Source organism: Grammomys surdaster, unplaced genomic scaffold (assembly GCF_004785775.1).
Source record: "Grammomys surdaster isolate TR1022 unplaced genomic scaffold, NIH_TR_1.0 100, whole genome shotgun sequence".
Classification (NCBI taxonomy): domain Eukaryota; kingdom Metazoa; phylum Chordata; class Mammalia; order Rodentia; family Muridae; genus Grammomys; species Grammomys surdaster.
Genome location: NW_021604579.1, coordinates 5,626,784 through 5,643,339, shown reverse-complemented (window position 1 = coordinate 5,643,339; position 16,556 = coordinate 5,626,784). Strand labels below are relative to the sequence as shown.

General features: G+C 42.6%; 1 protein-coding gene across 1 annotated transcript in view; it reads right to left on the bottom strand.

The window, feature by feature from the left end:
• Positions 1 to 6,656: 6,656 nt before the first annotated feature.
• Positions 6,657 to 16,556, bottom strand: part of Nsun4 (NOP2/Sun RNA methyltransferase 4) — a 19,954-nt gene continuing 10,054 nt past the window's right edge. The window contains exons 3-6 of the mRNA XM_028786147.1: positions 16,266 to 16,420; positions 14,364 to 14,524; positions 11,708 to 11,832; positions 6,657 to 10,154 (exon numbers count right to left, since the gene is read on the bottom strand). Coding sequence (XP_028641980.1) covers positions 9,878 to 10,154; positions 11,708 to 11,832; positions 14,364 to 14,524; positions 16,266 to 16,420 — 718 coding nt within the window. The 3' untranslated portion in view covers positions 6,657 to 9,877. The remainder of the gene's footprint in view (positions 10,155 to 11,707; positions 11,833 to 14,363; positions 14,525 to 16,265; positions 16,421 to 16,556) is intronic.

The following is a 16,556-nucleotide window of genomic DNA, read 5'->3' as shown; positions in this document are numbered from 1 at the left end:
GCACCTGCTTTTAATCTCCGCTCAGAAGGGAAGAGAAGGATTAGCTTGGTCTACATCAAGAGTTTCAAGGCAGCAAGGACTACATACAGAAAGAACCTGTCTTGAACAAGCAAACAAAGGTGTTTGTTCTTTTCTGTAACTTAATTGAAATTGTGTGATCAGTCTTGTAAACATTCGATACTTGGTTTCCTCAACTGTAAAAGTGAACTATTTGGCCATAAGAACTAAACGAGCCAATGTTTAAAGTCCTTAGAATACTACTTGACATGTGTCATTAAATAACACAGAAGAGTGCAAAAATGAGCCACAGCAGTGAATTAGAGAAACACTTTGATCTTGAAGTGTTGTTTTCACTGTGAGCTGGAGACATCATCGGGATGAGCCAGCTCACATGGTTTCCCAACCAAGATGGAGTGTGGGAGATAGCTTGTAGGTGTCAAACCAGTTTTCGAAACCGAGACATGCAAAGACTTTCATTCTTTAAAAGTCCTACTAGAGCCAGGCAGTGGTGGCACACCACCTTTAATCCCAGCACTTGGGAGGCAGAGGCAGGTGTATTTCTGAGTTTGAGGCCAGCCTGGTCTACAGAGTGAGTTGCAGGACAGCCAGAGGTACACAGAGAAACCCTGTCTCAAACAAACAAACAAACAAACAAACAAACAAGTTCTACTAGAATATTATTACTTGCTCACGTTGTATTCCACAGAGAACATATTCATGGAAGACTGTGTGTAGATCAATGATATATGGAGAGCTTATCTGGGAAAACAGTTTTCACAAATCAGGCCTGGCACGGTGACTTATCCCTGTAATCCTAGCACTTAGCTGAAATAGGGAAGAGGGACTGGGAGGGAGGGATGGAAGAGGAGAGAGGGACAGCAACACAGAAACTCTGAATGAGAATGCGCCTCATTGGCTCAAATATTCGAATACTTGGTCACCAATTGGTGGAACTGTTTAAGAAGGGCTAGGGAAGGTGGCCTTGCTGGAGGAGGTGTGTCACTAGGAGCAGGCTTTGAGGTTTCAAAAGCCTCTAATCATCCTGTTAGTTCACTCTGCCTTGTGCTTGTCAATCAGGTTGTGAGCACGGTGCCTGTTCTAAGTGCCTTTAGCCATGCCTTTGCTCTGGCATCACAGCCTCTAACCTCAGTAAGGCCAATGAAACTGTTTTATAAGATATCTTGACCATGGTAGTTTATCACAACAATAGAAAAGTGACAACATGAGGGCTGGAGAAATGGCTCAGCAGTTAAGAGCACTGACTGCTCTTCTAGAGAACCCAGGTTCAAATCCCAGCACCCACACAGCAGCTCACAACTGTCTGTAACTCCAAGATCTGACACCCACACACAGACAGACAGACATTACAGGAAAACATTGATCCACACAAAGATAAAGGTTTTAAAGATTTTATTTATTTATTTTTGGTTTTTCGAGACAGGGTCTCTCTGTATAGCCCTGGCTGTCCTGGAACTCACTCTGTAGACCAGGCTGGCCTTGAACTCAGAAATCTGCCTGCCTCTAAAGATTTTTTAAAAATATAAAAAGTCAACTTTTTAGATGTTTTGGAGTTTGTTTTGTTGTTACATATATTTGTTTGTGTGTGTCAGGTACCTGCCACATGCATTTAGAGGTCAGAAGAACAATGCTGTGCAGTTCTCTCCTTCCAGGGCCAGGGATCAAATAAATCATCAGGCTTAGCAGTGAACACCATGACCTAATAAGCCATCTCACCAGCCCACTTTCAGTTGTTGGGTTTTTTTTTTTTTTTTTTTGTTTTGGTTTGGTTTGGTTTGGTTTTTCGAGACAGGGTTTCTCTGTGTAGCCCTGGCTGTCCTGGAACTCACTCTGTAGACCAGGCTGGCCTCAAACTCAGAAATCCACCTGCCTCTGCCTCCCAAGTGCTGGGATTAAAGGCGTGCGCCACCACCACCCAGCTCATTTTACTTTTAAGGTAAATTTTTAAAAAAGAAATGGAGAAGGGAAGGAGGAAAAAGGGAAGGAGGGAAGAAAGGAGGTGATAAAAGGAGAGACAGGGTGAAGGAAGGAAGGGGTTAGTGATCCTTACAAGACACTTAAAATGCTGACTAGAGTTTCTTCAATTACCAAGATTCTCTCAGAGAACTTAGGCTCTGCTCTCCCACAGGTTCCAGTCACCTCAGTGTGACTCAGTGTTCCAAGAAACTCTTGACCTCTAGCCCTGGGACCTGCCCTCTCCTTTCCAGTTTGGTAGCGCCCAGTGACTGAACTGTTCTGGATTCTCTGTGGCCATACCTTTGACTTGTCTGGATCTTGTCATAGCTGCAATAAATACTTGGAACACCTGTCCCAACAAAAACATCTAAGGGAGACAAGTCACTCGCTCCAGAAGACGCTCTCATATCTGGTTCTAACTTGAAGCAGCATATGACTCTGTATGTGATGGTTCTGACAGACCAGTGAGCACCAACATGAGGGTAGAGCCTGAAAATCCTCAGCCTGACTCCCTCAGTATTTGAGGTCCCACTGTTATGTTGTGCAGACTCTTCCGTTGGTCTATTTCCCCAACACTTGTTTGTTTGTTTGTTTGTTTTTCCCTCTAACCTAAACCCCACTCTACAATACATACTGCCTAGCAAACTCACTCTTAGCCGGGCAGTGGTGGCACATGCCTTTAATTCCAGCACTTGGGAGGCAGAGACAGGCGGATTTCTGAGTTTGAGGCTAGCCTGGTCTACAGAGTGAGTTCCAGGACAGCCAGGGCTACACAGAGAAACCCTGTCTCGAAAAAAAAAAAAAAAGCAAACTCACCCTTCTCCAAGACCCAGTTCATCCAGGTGTGGCAGCCCCTACCTGCAATCTGTGAGGGCAACCACTGGGGAAGCCTTTTCTGAAAAGCAAATATAATCAGTAAAGGACACAAATGTCCAGATTAAAGGTCCCTGGATCCAGATGGCAACATGCACACTTACTGTCTCCATTAAAAAAGCAAAAATAATTCTTAAGGCAGAGTTGTTGGTAAAATAGAAATATTTAGCTATGAACATATAGAAGGTAATATCCAACAGAAAGAAAAGACAAACAGGCCAGGCAGTGGTGGCACATGTCTTTAATCCCAGCATTTGGGAGGCAGAGGCAGGTGGATTTCTTAGTTCAAGGCCAGCCTGGTCTACAGAGTGAGTTCCAGGACAGCCAGGGCTACACAGAGAAACCCTGTCTCTAAGCTGGGGGCAGGGATGAAACAGGGGGAAGAAAGAAAAAAAAAATCCTGCATCAATTAATGTTGGGTCAATGTAGTAAGTTTTTAAAATGATGTGTATGGGTGTCCTGCCTGTGTACATGTGTGCCTGGTGCCTCAGGAGATCCCCTGGAACTGGAATTACTCAGTTAGGAACCATCATCTGGGTGCTGGGAATGGAATCTTGGTCCTCTAGAAAAACAGCCAGTGTTCTTAACCACTGAGCCATCTCAACCACAGTAGCAATATCTTTAACTATCACCTGAGTATGATTCTATTCTCAGCACTTTGAAGAACACTAGGGTCTTTGTATTTTACCAATATTTCCTGTCAGTCAGTTGGCTTAAATTAGCTGAAGTGGAAAAGACCAGCCTGAGAGTGACACCTCATCAGATCCTCAGCTATCTGCTCAATTCTGCCTGGGTGACCTGATCAGATCTTCAGCTATCTGCTCAGTTCTGCCTGGGTGACCTCATCAGATCCTCAGCTATCTGCTCAGTTCTGCCTTTCTCCATTTGGCTCAGCTTCACCTTCAGCCGTCTCAAGACACCTGCCAGGCAGCAGTACTTACTGACTTCTCATCTAAGGCAGATAGAAACACTGCTTCCACAGAATTGAAGACCTAGAAAATGGGGCTGGAGAGATGGCTCAGTGGTTAAGAGCACTGACTGCTCTTCCAGAGGTCCTGAGTTCAATTCCCAGCAACCACATGGTGGCTCAAAACCATCTGTAATGAGAACTGATGCCCTCTTATGGGGTGTCTGAAGACAGCTACAGTGTCCTTATATATAATAAATAAAAATAAACCTTTGGGCCAGACTGAGCAGGGGCAAGAGGGAAAAGGGAAGCAGATGAAAAAAGAAAATCTAGAAAGAAACCCAGGCAGCTAAGGCCACTGATAACTTATTTTGAGATAGGGTCTCACCGTGTAGTCCTGGCTGTCCTGAAACTTGATATGTAGACCAGGTTGTACTCAAACTCACAGAGATCCACTTGTCTATGCCCAATGGCTGGGATTAAAGGCATGAGCCACCATCCCTGACAGCTACTTAATTTTTGATAGACTGTCAAAAGTACACATTGTATCAAAAACAGCATCTTCAAGAAATGGTGCTGAGAAAAATGAATATCCATATACAGGAGAATGAAACTAGATCTCTGGCTCACTCTGAACACAAGTCAATTCAGAATGGATTGAAGACTGTGAAATAGGAACTGAAAGTGTGAGGGGGAAAAATGAAGAGCTAGACTAGGAAAGGCAAGCACGGCAAGCACATCTGTAACCTCAGTACCAGGGAGGCAAAGGCAAAGGCTCTAGGACATCCTCAGGTACATTGCAAGTTAAAAGGCAGCCTGGGCTGGAACAATGGTTTACTGGCTAATAATATTGACTGCTTTTCCAGAAGAATCAGGTACTATTCTCAGAACTTACATGGCTGCTCACAACTGTCTTTATCTTTGGTTCTAGGGGATATGATGACCTCTTTTTATTTTGGCAGGATCTCACTATTTAGACTAGGCTGGCCTTGAACATCTGCCTGCCTCTACCACCTGAGTGATGGCATTAAAATAAAGTGCCATAGCCAGGCAGTGGTGGTGCACGGCTTTAATCCCAGCTCTTGGGAGGCAGAGGCAGGCAGATTTCTGAGTTCAAGGCCAGCCTGGTCTACAGAGTGAGTTCCAGGACAGCCAGGACTACACAGAGAAACCCTGTCTCGAAAAACATAAATAAATAAATAAATAAATAAATAAATAAATAAATAAAGTGCCATCATGAACTGCTTGATGTAGTTTGTTTTTCCTTTACTTTTAAAATTATATATATTGCTTAATATGCTTTCAATTTGCATTTCCCTGATAGCTAAGGATGTTGAATACTTAAAAAAAACATACTAATCATTTATATTGCTTATTTTGGAAACTAGTCAACTCATTTGATAACTGATTGGAAGATTTTTTACTTTATGTGTACAGGTGTTTCTGCCTGTGTGCATGTCTATGGGCAATCATCTGTTAACTCCAGCCCCAGGACCTGATAGCCATCTACTGATCTCTGAGAGGCTACCTGCACTCATGTGCACATACCCACACAGACACATTATTAAAAATTAATCTTGATTTTTTGTTTTTGTTTGTTTGTTTTTTGAGACAGAGTTTCTCTGTGTAGCCCTGGCTGTCCTGGAATTCACTCTGTAGACCAGGCTGGTCTCAGAACTCAAGAGATCTACCTACCTCTGCCTCCCATGTGCTGGGATTAAAGGTGTACACTAACACTTTTAAAATAAATTTTTTTTTTTGGTTTGATTTTTCGAGACAGGGTTTCTCTGTGTAGCCCTGGCTATCCTGGAACTCACTCTGTAGACCAGGCTAGCCTCGAACTCTCCTCAGAAATCCGCCTGCCTCTGCCTCCCAAGTGCTGGGATTAAAGGCGTGAGCCACCACCGCTAGGCTTAAAATAAATTTTAAATAAAATATATTAGCCACATGACTCACTAACTCTAACCCTAAATATTTACTCAGGAAAAACGTGAACATTTAGTCATGTGTATAAATGTTCTCAGCAGTCTGATGACAGGCAAAAGGGAAAGCAATGAGAACCCATCAATCAATCGATGAGCAAAGGGAGTGTGGTGCGCCTGTGGTCAGGATCTAAAGGGAAGAAAGCATGATGAATCTCAGACCCTAGACTACACAGACGACAAACACAAACGTCATGTGCTATGTGATTCCATTTATGTATTCAGACATTTCCCAAAGTCAGGTTGCATGACTTAACAGACTTCACAGATCACCTAAGATTTTAATAAGAAGCTAGGCAGTGGTGGCGCATGTCTCTAATCCCAGCACTTGGGAGGCAGAGGCAGGTGGATTTCTGAGTTCGAGGCCAGCCTGGTCTACAGAGTGAGTTCCAGGACAGCCCAGGCTATAAAGGGAAACTCTGTCTCGAAAAACAAAAAAAAAAAAAGTTTTTAATAAGAAAGGACAGACAGAAAAAGGCATAAGCAAGCACCCGCTACTTGAGAGATGACCTATATGCAAGTTCCCTACATAGACCACACTCCAAGGGTTTTGCTGTTGTCTGTTGTTTTGAAGTTTTTGTTTTGAGAAAGTCTCACTTTATAAGCTCATTGTATAGACCATGCTGGCCTTGAATTATCTGTGATCACTCTGCCTCGGAAAACTGTAGACTGCCTACACCACCTCCTGGCTACTTGTTTTTGCACACTGGAGACTAAATTCAGGACCATATACAACCCAGATAAGTGCTTTACCACAGAGCCACATCCCTTACCCTGTATTCATTATTTATTGTTTTTTCTTTTTTTAAAAACTTAGTTTTATGTTTAACAAATATAATCACTGATATAATTAATTCTTGTAATTTCTTTGAACAAAACATTAAACAAGCATGTTAATAATTCCACTCACATCACGTAACTGTTATTAGCATATTTATTGGTCTTTCAAGACACGGTTTCTCTGTGTAGCCCTGGTAAGTGCTCTAGCCCTGTATCTGTTTATTCCCTTGTTTTTCAAGACAGGGTTTCTCTGTGTAGCCCTGGCTGTCCTGGAACTCAACTCTGCAGACCAGGCTGACCTAGAACTCAAGAGATTCACCTGCCTCTACCTGGTATTGAAAGAGTGCTGAGATTGAAGGCGTGTGCCCCCATCACCTGGGTCTAGCCCTGCTATTTTGGTTTGGTTTGGGTTTTGGTTCTTTGAGACAGGGCTCATGCAGCCCAGGCAGGACTGGAATTTACTGAGTTGCTAAGGATGACCTTGAACTCCTGATATTCCTGCCTCTACCTACCAAGTGCTACACTTACAGGCATGTACTATACATCATCAAGGATTTTTGCTATGGTTGAATCCCAGCTTTGGGAAAGTTCAGATCAGAAGTTCCCAGGAAGGTTTTATGATACCCTGACGGAAGTAATTAAGCTGAAAGCACCTAACCAGTTAGACCAGTTGCAAACCCACAGTAACATCTTGGGGTCACCACAGGATCTTTAGACTTTAAATAACCCTAATCCTCTTATCTTATTCAAAGTGACATAGCAGAAGTCCAGCGGTCCAGATAAAGGTGATACTCCTCTCATATAGCTATAAATCAACTCCATCTTCCAACCACAGTGATAGAAAGCAGATCAGCTACTATCTGAGACTAGAAATAAAAGTAGTGATTGAGAACAAAGACCAGAAGGTAACATTTAAGGATAGAATTATTTTCAATGTCTCTTGATGATTATGGCTGTATTATTAAATACAAAACTCATTACACAGCACATTGATGGATTGCAAGGTAAAATAAGATCATACATCACACATTCCATTGTGTGAATATCTAGTTTATTCATCCAATTTCTTGCACAGTGACCTGTGGACTGTGTGTGGGCTTTGCTTGTGAGCAAGACTGCTATGAACATCCTTCAGAGGTACACTGGCATGCATGTATGAGTTTCTCTTGAATTTACCCTTAGCACTGTAGTAACTGAGTTAGAGGGCAGGGTATGTTCAATTACAGAAGACAAACCATTTTCTGAAGTCATTGTAATAGTTGGTCTGAGTTGTCAATATGACTGGATTAGGAGATGCCTCAGACTAGTCAAACACATCTGTATGCCTCTAGGGATTTTTCAAGAGGACTGGCACATGGGACAGTGACTAGTGAGGAAAAGATCCATCCTGAACATGAGTGGGACCCTCAAAAAAGCAAACTGCCTAGATGATGAAGGTAAGTAGGGGAAGGCAACTCTCCAATCAGCAAGTCTCTTTCTGCTCCAAGTAATACCACCTACTGCCATTGCTGCCCACCAAGCATCAGACCAATTCTTCAGTTCTTAACACTGATTCAATAGCTGCAACTTTCTAAGAAGCTTCCAAACTTCAGTGTTGGACTGAAACTTCTCAGGCATTCTTGGGAACCTAGTTTTCTGCCTCTTCAGTATGCAAATGGCTGTTGGTGGGCTACTCAGGCTCTTTCCAATCCAATAAACCCCCCTTATAACCCATACACATATATGTATGTATACTTGTGTGTGTGTGTGTGCTCGCGCATACATACACATGCTATTGGTTCTATTCATCTAGAAAACCCTGCTTAATACAGTAGTTTTATTTCTCTTACCCAATCTGTCAGTCAATTAGACCATGATCCAAGGGCCAGCAGACCCTCTCCTCAATGATTACCACGTAGCACCAGGTGGATATCCAAGAGGCAGAAACCCAGGCACCAAAGGTCTCTCAGCTTCAGAAATACAAGTACAGAGTAAACAGCAGGCAGGGATTATATGCCATGAACAGAGGCTGGTGAGGGTCCTACTCAGATGTTAGCCAAGTTCCCCGCACTTCTATTTTACTAGCTTCACTTGACTTAAAGTCTGGAAGCCCTTCCAGGGTCCTCAGTTATAATACAAATCTCAAGAAAGGAGATGTCTTAATCTTTGCTAACATCCTTCTCAATGGATACTTCTAATACTCAAATAAAGCTTAACAGGGAAGGCATGAAAGACAAAAAGAATAGTAATAAAGGAAGAATAAAGAAGGTAGGAAAAGCCAAGAAATATTCAAGTTATTCACAAGGTACACACACACAGTTGACCATAGGCAATGTTTACTATTTCCTGGCACTAAAAGTTGCTTTGTTTTGACAAGTCTTACAAAACAATCAGCATGCAACCAACACCTTATGTAATGTCACCCCAAAACACTGGGTGTGAGGTAAAGCCCTGCAATGTGGAAGAACTCTGAAGGATTTGGAGATGGGCCAAAGCAGGCACCAGAAATGGGGCACAGACTAGAAATAAAAAGACATTTGAAAAAAAAATGTCAGGAAATTCCTAGGTACTTGGAGAGTGAAAAGATATAGGTTGCCATTCTGAAATGAGGAAGCCCAACTGTTTCCCATAGCCCCAACCATCTCTCTAACAGCTCCATAGCTGTCATACAGGACACTTATGACATATAACATAGCTGATCACAGAACACTTGCTGTTATAGGAAGAAATAAAGAAACATACAAAACCAATCTGTACCAGGAGCAGCTTTTGCAGCTGCATCTGAAGGAGAGCCAGAAGCACACAGCTTAGGAAAGCTTCTTCACTGTAAGAGGATCATCAGCCACAGGCTCAACCGTTTCAGTTACTTATTCCTTAAATTAGACCATGTGCCATATGGAGACACTTGGGGAGGCTGGTGGGCCTGTTGGCTGATTAAATGGACCTCACTAGTGTGGGAGGACTGGAGGCCTGGGTTGGGCACTTTGGAGAGAGTGCTTGGCAGCTTCAGCTGACACATAAACAAAATAGAACTTAGACTGATGTGATGGCCCCAACTGCAGGCTCACCCTTAGAGCACTTCAGCAACTTTATTGGCTAAATGTTTCTTCCTAAGTTTCCAGCTTAAACTATGGGCTTATTCACAGATTCTGTCTTAATCCCTAATGGAGCAGGAGCCTTAGAGGCTGAGAGATAGAAGTGACAGTATGAGTTAGAAACCTGCTGATAATCCATAGCTAGGCAGCAGTCCCTACTTCCTGCTGTTTACAACTATCTTTAAATGTGATGGATGGAGACCAGCCTTGGGATACATCTGCCACTAGCCTCAGTTTCAATGCTTCCAACAGAGTCATCACCTTCCTACTTCAGGGACAGGGTGACACTATGGCAGCCTATGCAATTTGCAGAAGTACATAGGTCCAAAATTGGCCATGAGGTTTGGTATTACCAGCTCCCCAACCTGGCAGGATGGGAAGAAACAGAATGTGTCCATGAAAAGCTTTCGGAAGTGGGACAGGTCTTCCACTTGAACCTTGATGTTGTATTGATTGGCCAGAAGTTCAATGGCACCTTGCACCACATACTCATTCTGTAAGTGTGACAGAGAGCAAGTGGAATAGACAACGTGACCTCCTGGTTTGGTGGCAAGGAGTCCAGCCCTGAAACCAAGGAAAAAAAGCAATAACTAGTATACTTCTCAGAAGTTAAGAGCAGTACAGGCTAGGGACACAGATAGGGTGGTCTACTACCCAGTGGAGTAGCAAAAGGCCTTCCTCGGGGAGCCTTGTATGTTTGCTTAGTTCTTGCTTTTGTCTTTACTTTGTGAGGTACGACCCTGTTATATGGTACAGAGTAGCCTCCAAGTTGCCATCCTACTGCTTTAGCCTTCCAAGTGCTGGGATTATAAGCACATACCACCACACCTACCTCTACAAACCCTCCTTCAAAGAATCCTTTGATGGAGCTGGAGAGATGGCTCAGCAGTTAAGATTGCATACTGCTCCTGTTGGGGACCCAAGTTCAGTACCCACCACCCATGTCAAAATTTCCTAACTCCAAGTCCAGGGGGCTCCAAAATCTTTGACCTCCACAAGTGTGCACATACCAACATGAAGACACACATGTATAGCTAATAAAAAGAAAGAATGACCCTTTGAACCCTGATTCTAGTTATGAACTAAATCCTAATGATGGCTCTCAATTGAATTCTCTCTCCAATTGTACAGACCCCTAACCCCCCTCCCTTTTCTCTCCTCTTTCTTTCCTCCTTTTCTCTTTCTCCTTCCTCTTTTTCTATTCATTCCTCCCCCCCAACCCACCCCCAAGGCCTCACTATATATATCCCTGGCTGACCTGAAACCACAAGGTAGTCCAAGCTGCCCTCAAAATCAGAGATCCTCCTGCATCTGCCTAAGATCAAAAGCATGCACCATGCCTGGCTTCTTTTTAAAATAAATAAATAAATGTAGTAGGTTTTTTTATTTAAGAAAATGCTTATTACTTATTTTATTTTATGTGTATGTGTGTGCCTGAATGTATGGATATGTACCATATGTGTGCAGGAGCCCATGGAGGTCAGAAGAGGCATCAGATCCCCTGGTAGTGGAGTTACAGATGGTTATGAGAAGCCATGTGGGCGCTGGGAACCAGACCTAGTCCTCTGCAAGAGCAAATACTGCTCTTAACTGCTGAGCCATCTCTGTAGTCTCCTTTTTTCTCTAAGATAGAGCTTCACTATGTTGGCCAGGTTAGCACCTAGGATAACCCAGACTCCTAGGCTCAAGCTATTCTCCTGCCTCGGCTTCTCAACTATCTAATGATAGCTGGCAGAATCTGCTTTTAAAAAATATGCAAGTGCTGGGCATGCCTTTAATCCCAGCACTTGGGAGGCAGAGGCAGGTGGATTTCTGAGTTCGAGGCCAGCCTGGTCTACAGAGTGAGTTCCAGGACAGCCAGGGCTATACAGAGAAACCCTGTCTCAAAAAACAAAAAAACAAAAACAAAAAAAAAAATGCAAGTCACTGGCACTGGGGGTAAAATGATGAAATACAGTAGTTATTATTCTAGAAAGAACCAACTCATGAAGCCTACTGCCTTCAGGCAAATCTCCAGCCAAGATTCTTATATGTGATGGTCTTGGCTTCCAGTCCCCCAGTAGAGATCTCAGGTGACTAGACCCTAATGTCTGAGATTCTGTAACTATGTCACTCACGCAAGAAGCTGCACCTGCAGCATAGGCAACATCTGTCGCTCCTTCTTCCTTGACCGCTGAAAGATGTTGTTGTCTTCCTCATGAAGGGAATGGCGGTCGGTGGTACATGGCACATCTACTAACACCTGCCCAGAATGTTAAAGGGTAAAGCATTAAAGCTCCTTCTAGGTTCTTCTGACTTAGGTCAGAGCAGTTTAGGCTCCCAGATGACAAAGTTCACTGGAGATGCTCCTCCTACCCATCCCTCCATTGAGGAGTACCTGACAAGGATTCTCATTTTAACCTGTGAAATAGTGAGTGATTGAAATAGTATATTTAGAAATATCCATGGTTGATCAAAAAGCAGAGGTAGGGCCAAGAGCACTGCTACACATTTGAAGGTAACCTCATCTCTGGTTTTCCAGGCCAGCCATGGGCACAGAGTAAGACCCTGACTCAAAAAGTAAAATTAAATTAAATTAAATTAAATTAAATTAAATTAAATTAAAATATATGCATGCTAGTACACACTTAGCATTCCAGTACTTGAGAGGGTAGAGGCAGGAGAATCAGGAATCATAGCCAGTCTCAGTTTATAGAGTTCATCTGAGGCCTAGGTTTCATAAGACCCTGTTTCAAAACAAAAGCTGCATATAAATAATTGTAATTGCATAACTGATATCAACCTAGGGAAAAAAATCTTAGTACTTCAAGGCTCTGCCCTTGGCTATTTGATTTTATTTCTTCAACAAATAAATTAATGAAGATATCTTCAAGGACCAAAGCTATTTCAAATGCCTCAAGCACTGTCAAGTAAACTGGGAGGGAATTCATTCTCTATTGCTCCACAAGGCATAGCTAAAATAAGTGAACAGAAAATGATGAGGAACCTGACAACAGCAGCAGTGTTGGATACGTGCTGTGGTCTGAAGCTGTGCAAAGGCATTCTTAGTTAACCACCTATGGGACGGGCACTACTACAATGTACCACACTGAAGAAGCTAAACACAATTCCAAGTTTAAGTAACTTACAAAAATCTCCCAGCTGACAAGTCATGGAGCCAGGCCTCCAGTCCAAGGAGCCTGGACCTAAAGTACTAGCCCTCACCCACATGCCGTGCAGTCTACACATTTATTTTTATTTATTTATTTTTATTTTTATTTTTTTTTGTTTTTCCGGGACAGGGTTTCTCTGTGTAGCCCATTTTTAAATTTTGGTTTTCCAAAATAAGATTTCTTTGTGGCTGTCTTGGAATTTACTCTGTACACCAGACTGACCTCAAACTCAGAGATCTGCCTCCCTCTGTCTCTCAAGTGCTGGCTATATACTTTGTCCATTTTATACACATGTACGATATATAGTGATCATAAATCATGTTTTAAATAAGTGATTTTATAGTATGCTAACTAAAAGAAAACAACTAGGGGCTGGAGAGCTTGCTTAGTGGTTAAGAGCACTTGCTGCTTTTGTAGAGAACCCAGGTTCAGTTCCTAGCATCCGCATAGTGGTTTACAATTGCTTGTAATTCCAGTTCCAGAGAATCTGACTCCCTCTTCTGACCTAAGGGCACCAGGCATACATGTGGTACACACATACACGAAGGCTAACGTACAATCATACACATAAAAATAAATAAATCTAAAATAAGTTTTTAAAAAAGGAAATAAATAACTTAAAAATATTAAGAGTTTCAGCCAGGTGGTGGTGGTGCACACCTTTCATCCCAGCACTTGGGAGGCAGAGGCAGGCGGATTTCTGAGTTCGAGGCCAGCCTGGTCTACAGAGTGAGTTCCAGGAAAGCCAGGGCTACAGAGAGAAACCCTGTCTTGAAAAAACAAAACAAAATAAACAAACAAACAAAAAACAAAAAAAGAGTTTCAACAACATACACAACAGGGAAATGTGAGAGGTACTGCAAGTAATCAAACTGACCAACAAGGCTGGAGAAATGTCTCAGCAGCTAAAAGCATTGGCTGCTACAGAGGTTTTGAGTTCAGTTTCCAGCAACCACATGGTAGCCATCTGAAATGGAATCTGATGCCCTCTTCTGGTCAAAATCTTAACCGATAGAAACCATTAACCAGCAATTTTACTTCAAATGCATAAAACTATGGTCTACACCTGAGGATATTTTAATTAATTAAAAAATAATAGATGTCAGAATGAATACCACATGCTGTCATTTCTATTAAGAAACTCATAAATCTATATTTTCATATATAAACTACACAAAGATTATAAAAAAAATAAAAATAGTTATCTGCAAGAAGGGGAAGAAGATGGCTGTGTACAGGTCTAAAAAGAAAGTTATTTTCCACCAGGTATTCTCTTATACCTCCTGAATTTTGCATGTGCTACTTTAATATTCAGAAATAAAATGTTCTCATTCATACTCATCATTGCAAGGGATTGCAAGAAACCAAACTTCAGAAATAAAATATGCCTAATAACTTTTTCCACATTCAGTTAGGTTTAAATTCTTTTTGCTGCCAACTATCTCTAATGAAAACAGTAGCAAGTCATCTAAGCTGAACTGAGAACTCTACAAATGGCTTTCTCCAAATCACTCATGGAGAACTGTCTAGGTCCAAAAACAGCTGCAAACACTCAAAACCCAGGGGCTAGATCTTACCCTGGGATCGGAGAGCAGAACACACAGAGTCAGAGGTCACTTACCCTGTCATAGGTGTCCCCCTCCAGTTCTCCCCACTTCCTGCCATCCCATGAGGTAACTCGAACTTGGTTCCCTTCCCTAATATCTTGAGGTACATAACTGTGAAGGACCCTCTGCAGTCTGTCTGTTCGGGAAGTGGAGAGATCGTTGGCAGCTAGATTACCTGTGGAAATAAAGAGTCTTCAGAGGCTCCGACTCAACATCCTATCACACCAACAAAAGGTGTTCATGGAAAATGAAGCCAATCCTTAGATATACCCAGTCAACAAGGACCCCAGGGGCAGGGACACTATATGTGTGGCATCAAATCAGTCACTCTGGAGCAGAGGTCACAAAGACAAATATCTATGGAAAGGAAAAGTAAATAGAGTCTAGAGGTACAGAGTATTTACTGTAGTTACTGCAAGTTTGGGGAATTTCCATACAGGTCAGCAAGTTAATATTTTAAAAACTGCATTTTTGGCATAATTTGCAGGAACCAAACACGGGGGCAAAACCACCTGACAAACAGGATGACTAGGTTATCAATTTTCTGTAGGATGTCTTAGGTTATCTATATGCATCTTGACCCTACTGTGGTAGCCTGACTGACTGTTACTGAGGAGGGAGGGGGTTGCCATAGGATGTTTGCTCAAGTGGACTTGTGATTTTCCTCCTGGAATTGGAGTTTAGCCCCTGGAACTTCAAAAATGGAGTTGGTTGTGTTTTACAATGCTGTGACAGGGTCTTAGTCTGTAGCCTAGACTAGCTGTGAACTTGAGATCATCCTGCCTCAGGCATACACTAGCAATGCCAATTTATTGCCGCTTTGTTTTGTTTTTGATACCTATAGTGCCTAGACTGTCCTTGAACTTCTCAAGCAATTCAGTTTCAGCCTCCTGAGTAGCTGGGACTACATGTGTGTGACACTGTGCCTGTACCCAATTTCTTTCAAACACTTGTGCCTTAGTTGGGTTTCTATTGATGTAATAAATACCATGACCAAAAGCAACTTGGAAAGGAAATGATTTGTTTCAGTTTACAGTTTAAGGTTCTTCATAGAGGAAAGTCAGAGCAGGAAGTTAAGGCAAAAACCTGAAGGCAGAAACTGAAGCAGAGACCATGTAGGATGCCGGCCAAAGGCTGGCTAAAGTGAACACCTATGAATACCAGGGTTACCTATGATACAAAAACACATGAAGAAGCTTCAGCCAAGGAACTTGGAATTTTCATTTTTGTTTTTCAAGACAGGGTTTCTCTGTATAGCCCTGGCTGTCACTCTATAAACCAGGCTGATCTCAAACTCAAGTAGATCCACCTGCCTCTGCATCCCAAATGCTGGGACTAAAAGCATGCTCCGCCACCACCACCCAGCATACAATTCATAATCTTGAGGAGGGAGAAGACACATATCCATTAAAGCTCTGAGGAAAGGCTAATAATGTTAGTGGAAGGAATCATTCTGAACAAGGCAGTAGCAGCTACGAGAAAAGACATCCTGCAGGTAGCACACTTGAGCTGAGGCTCAAAAGCTAAAAAGATTTAGATATCACAGCCAGGGTGGGATGGGGAGTTCTAAAGAGAGAAAGTAACATAAGCAAAGGTAGCAGGTGTGCTGGATGCATCGAAAGCTCACTCGTGGCATATAAAGCTAAAAATGAGTGGTTGGCAATACAAAGAAGTGAGACTTTACCTTAGAGACAAATCAGCAAATACAAAGGGTGAGAGGATCATGTGGTGGATTTATCAGAGCTCAGATTTAATCTGCCTAAAGCCTTCATCAGTCATTCTTCTTGACCAACTGACAAAAAACTTAGTAAATATTATTATCCCCTGACCTTGGGACTAAACTTATGACATTTAGTGTGCCCTCCTAGGTGAAGTGGAGATCCCTGCCTGCCCAAGATACCATGCCACTGACTTACGGCAACAGCCCGTCTGAAGTAATGCCAGGGTTTTTCCCCCAGGAGCAGCACACAGGTCAAGCACAATGTCTCCATGCTGCAGACCAAGAGCCAGGACAGGTAACAAGGAGGCAGCATCCATCAGATAGTAGTCCATGAGACCCAGGCTGCCAAGTCTAGAAGAGAGAAGACCATCATACCTACCAGGAGCCAAGGTGAGCAAGTACAGGCCCTTTAGGGCCAGTGAGCTCCACTCAGTAAATTATTTCTCAGACACCCATTCATCTATACAGTATCCACAGTACCCATTCA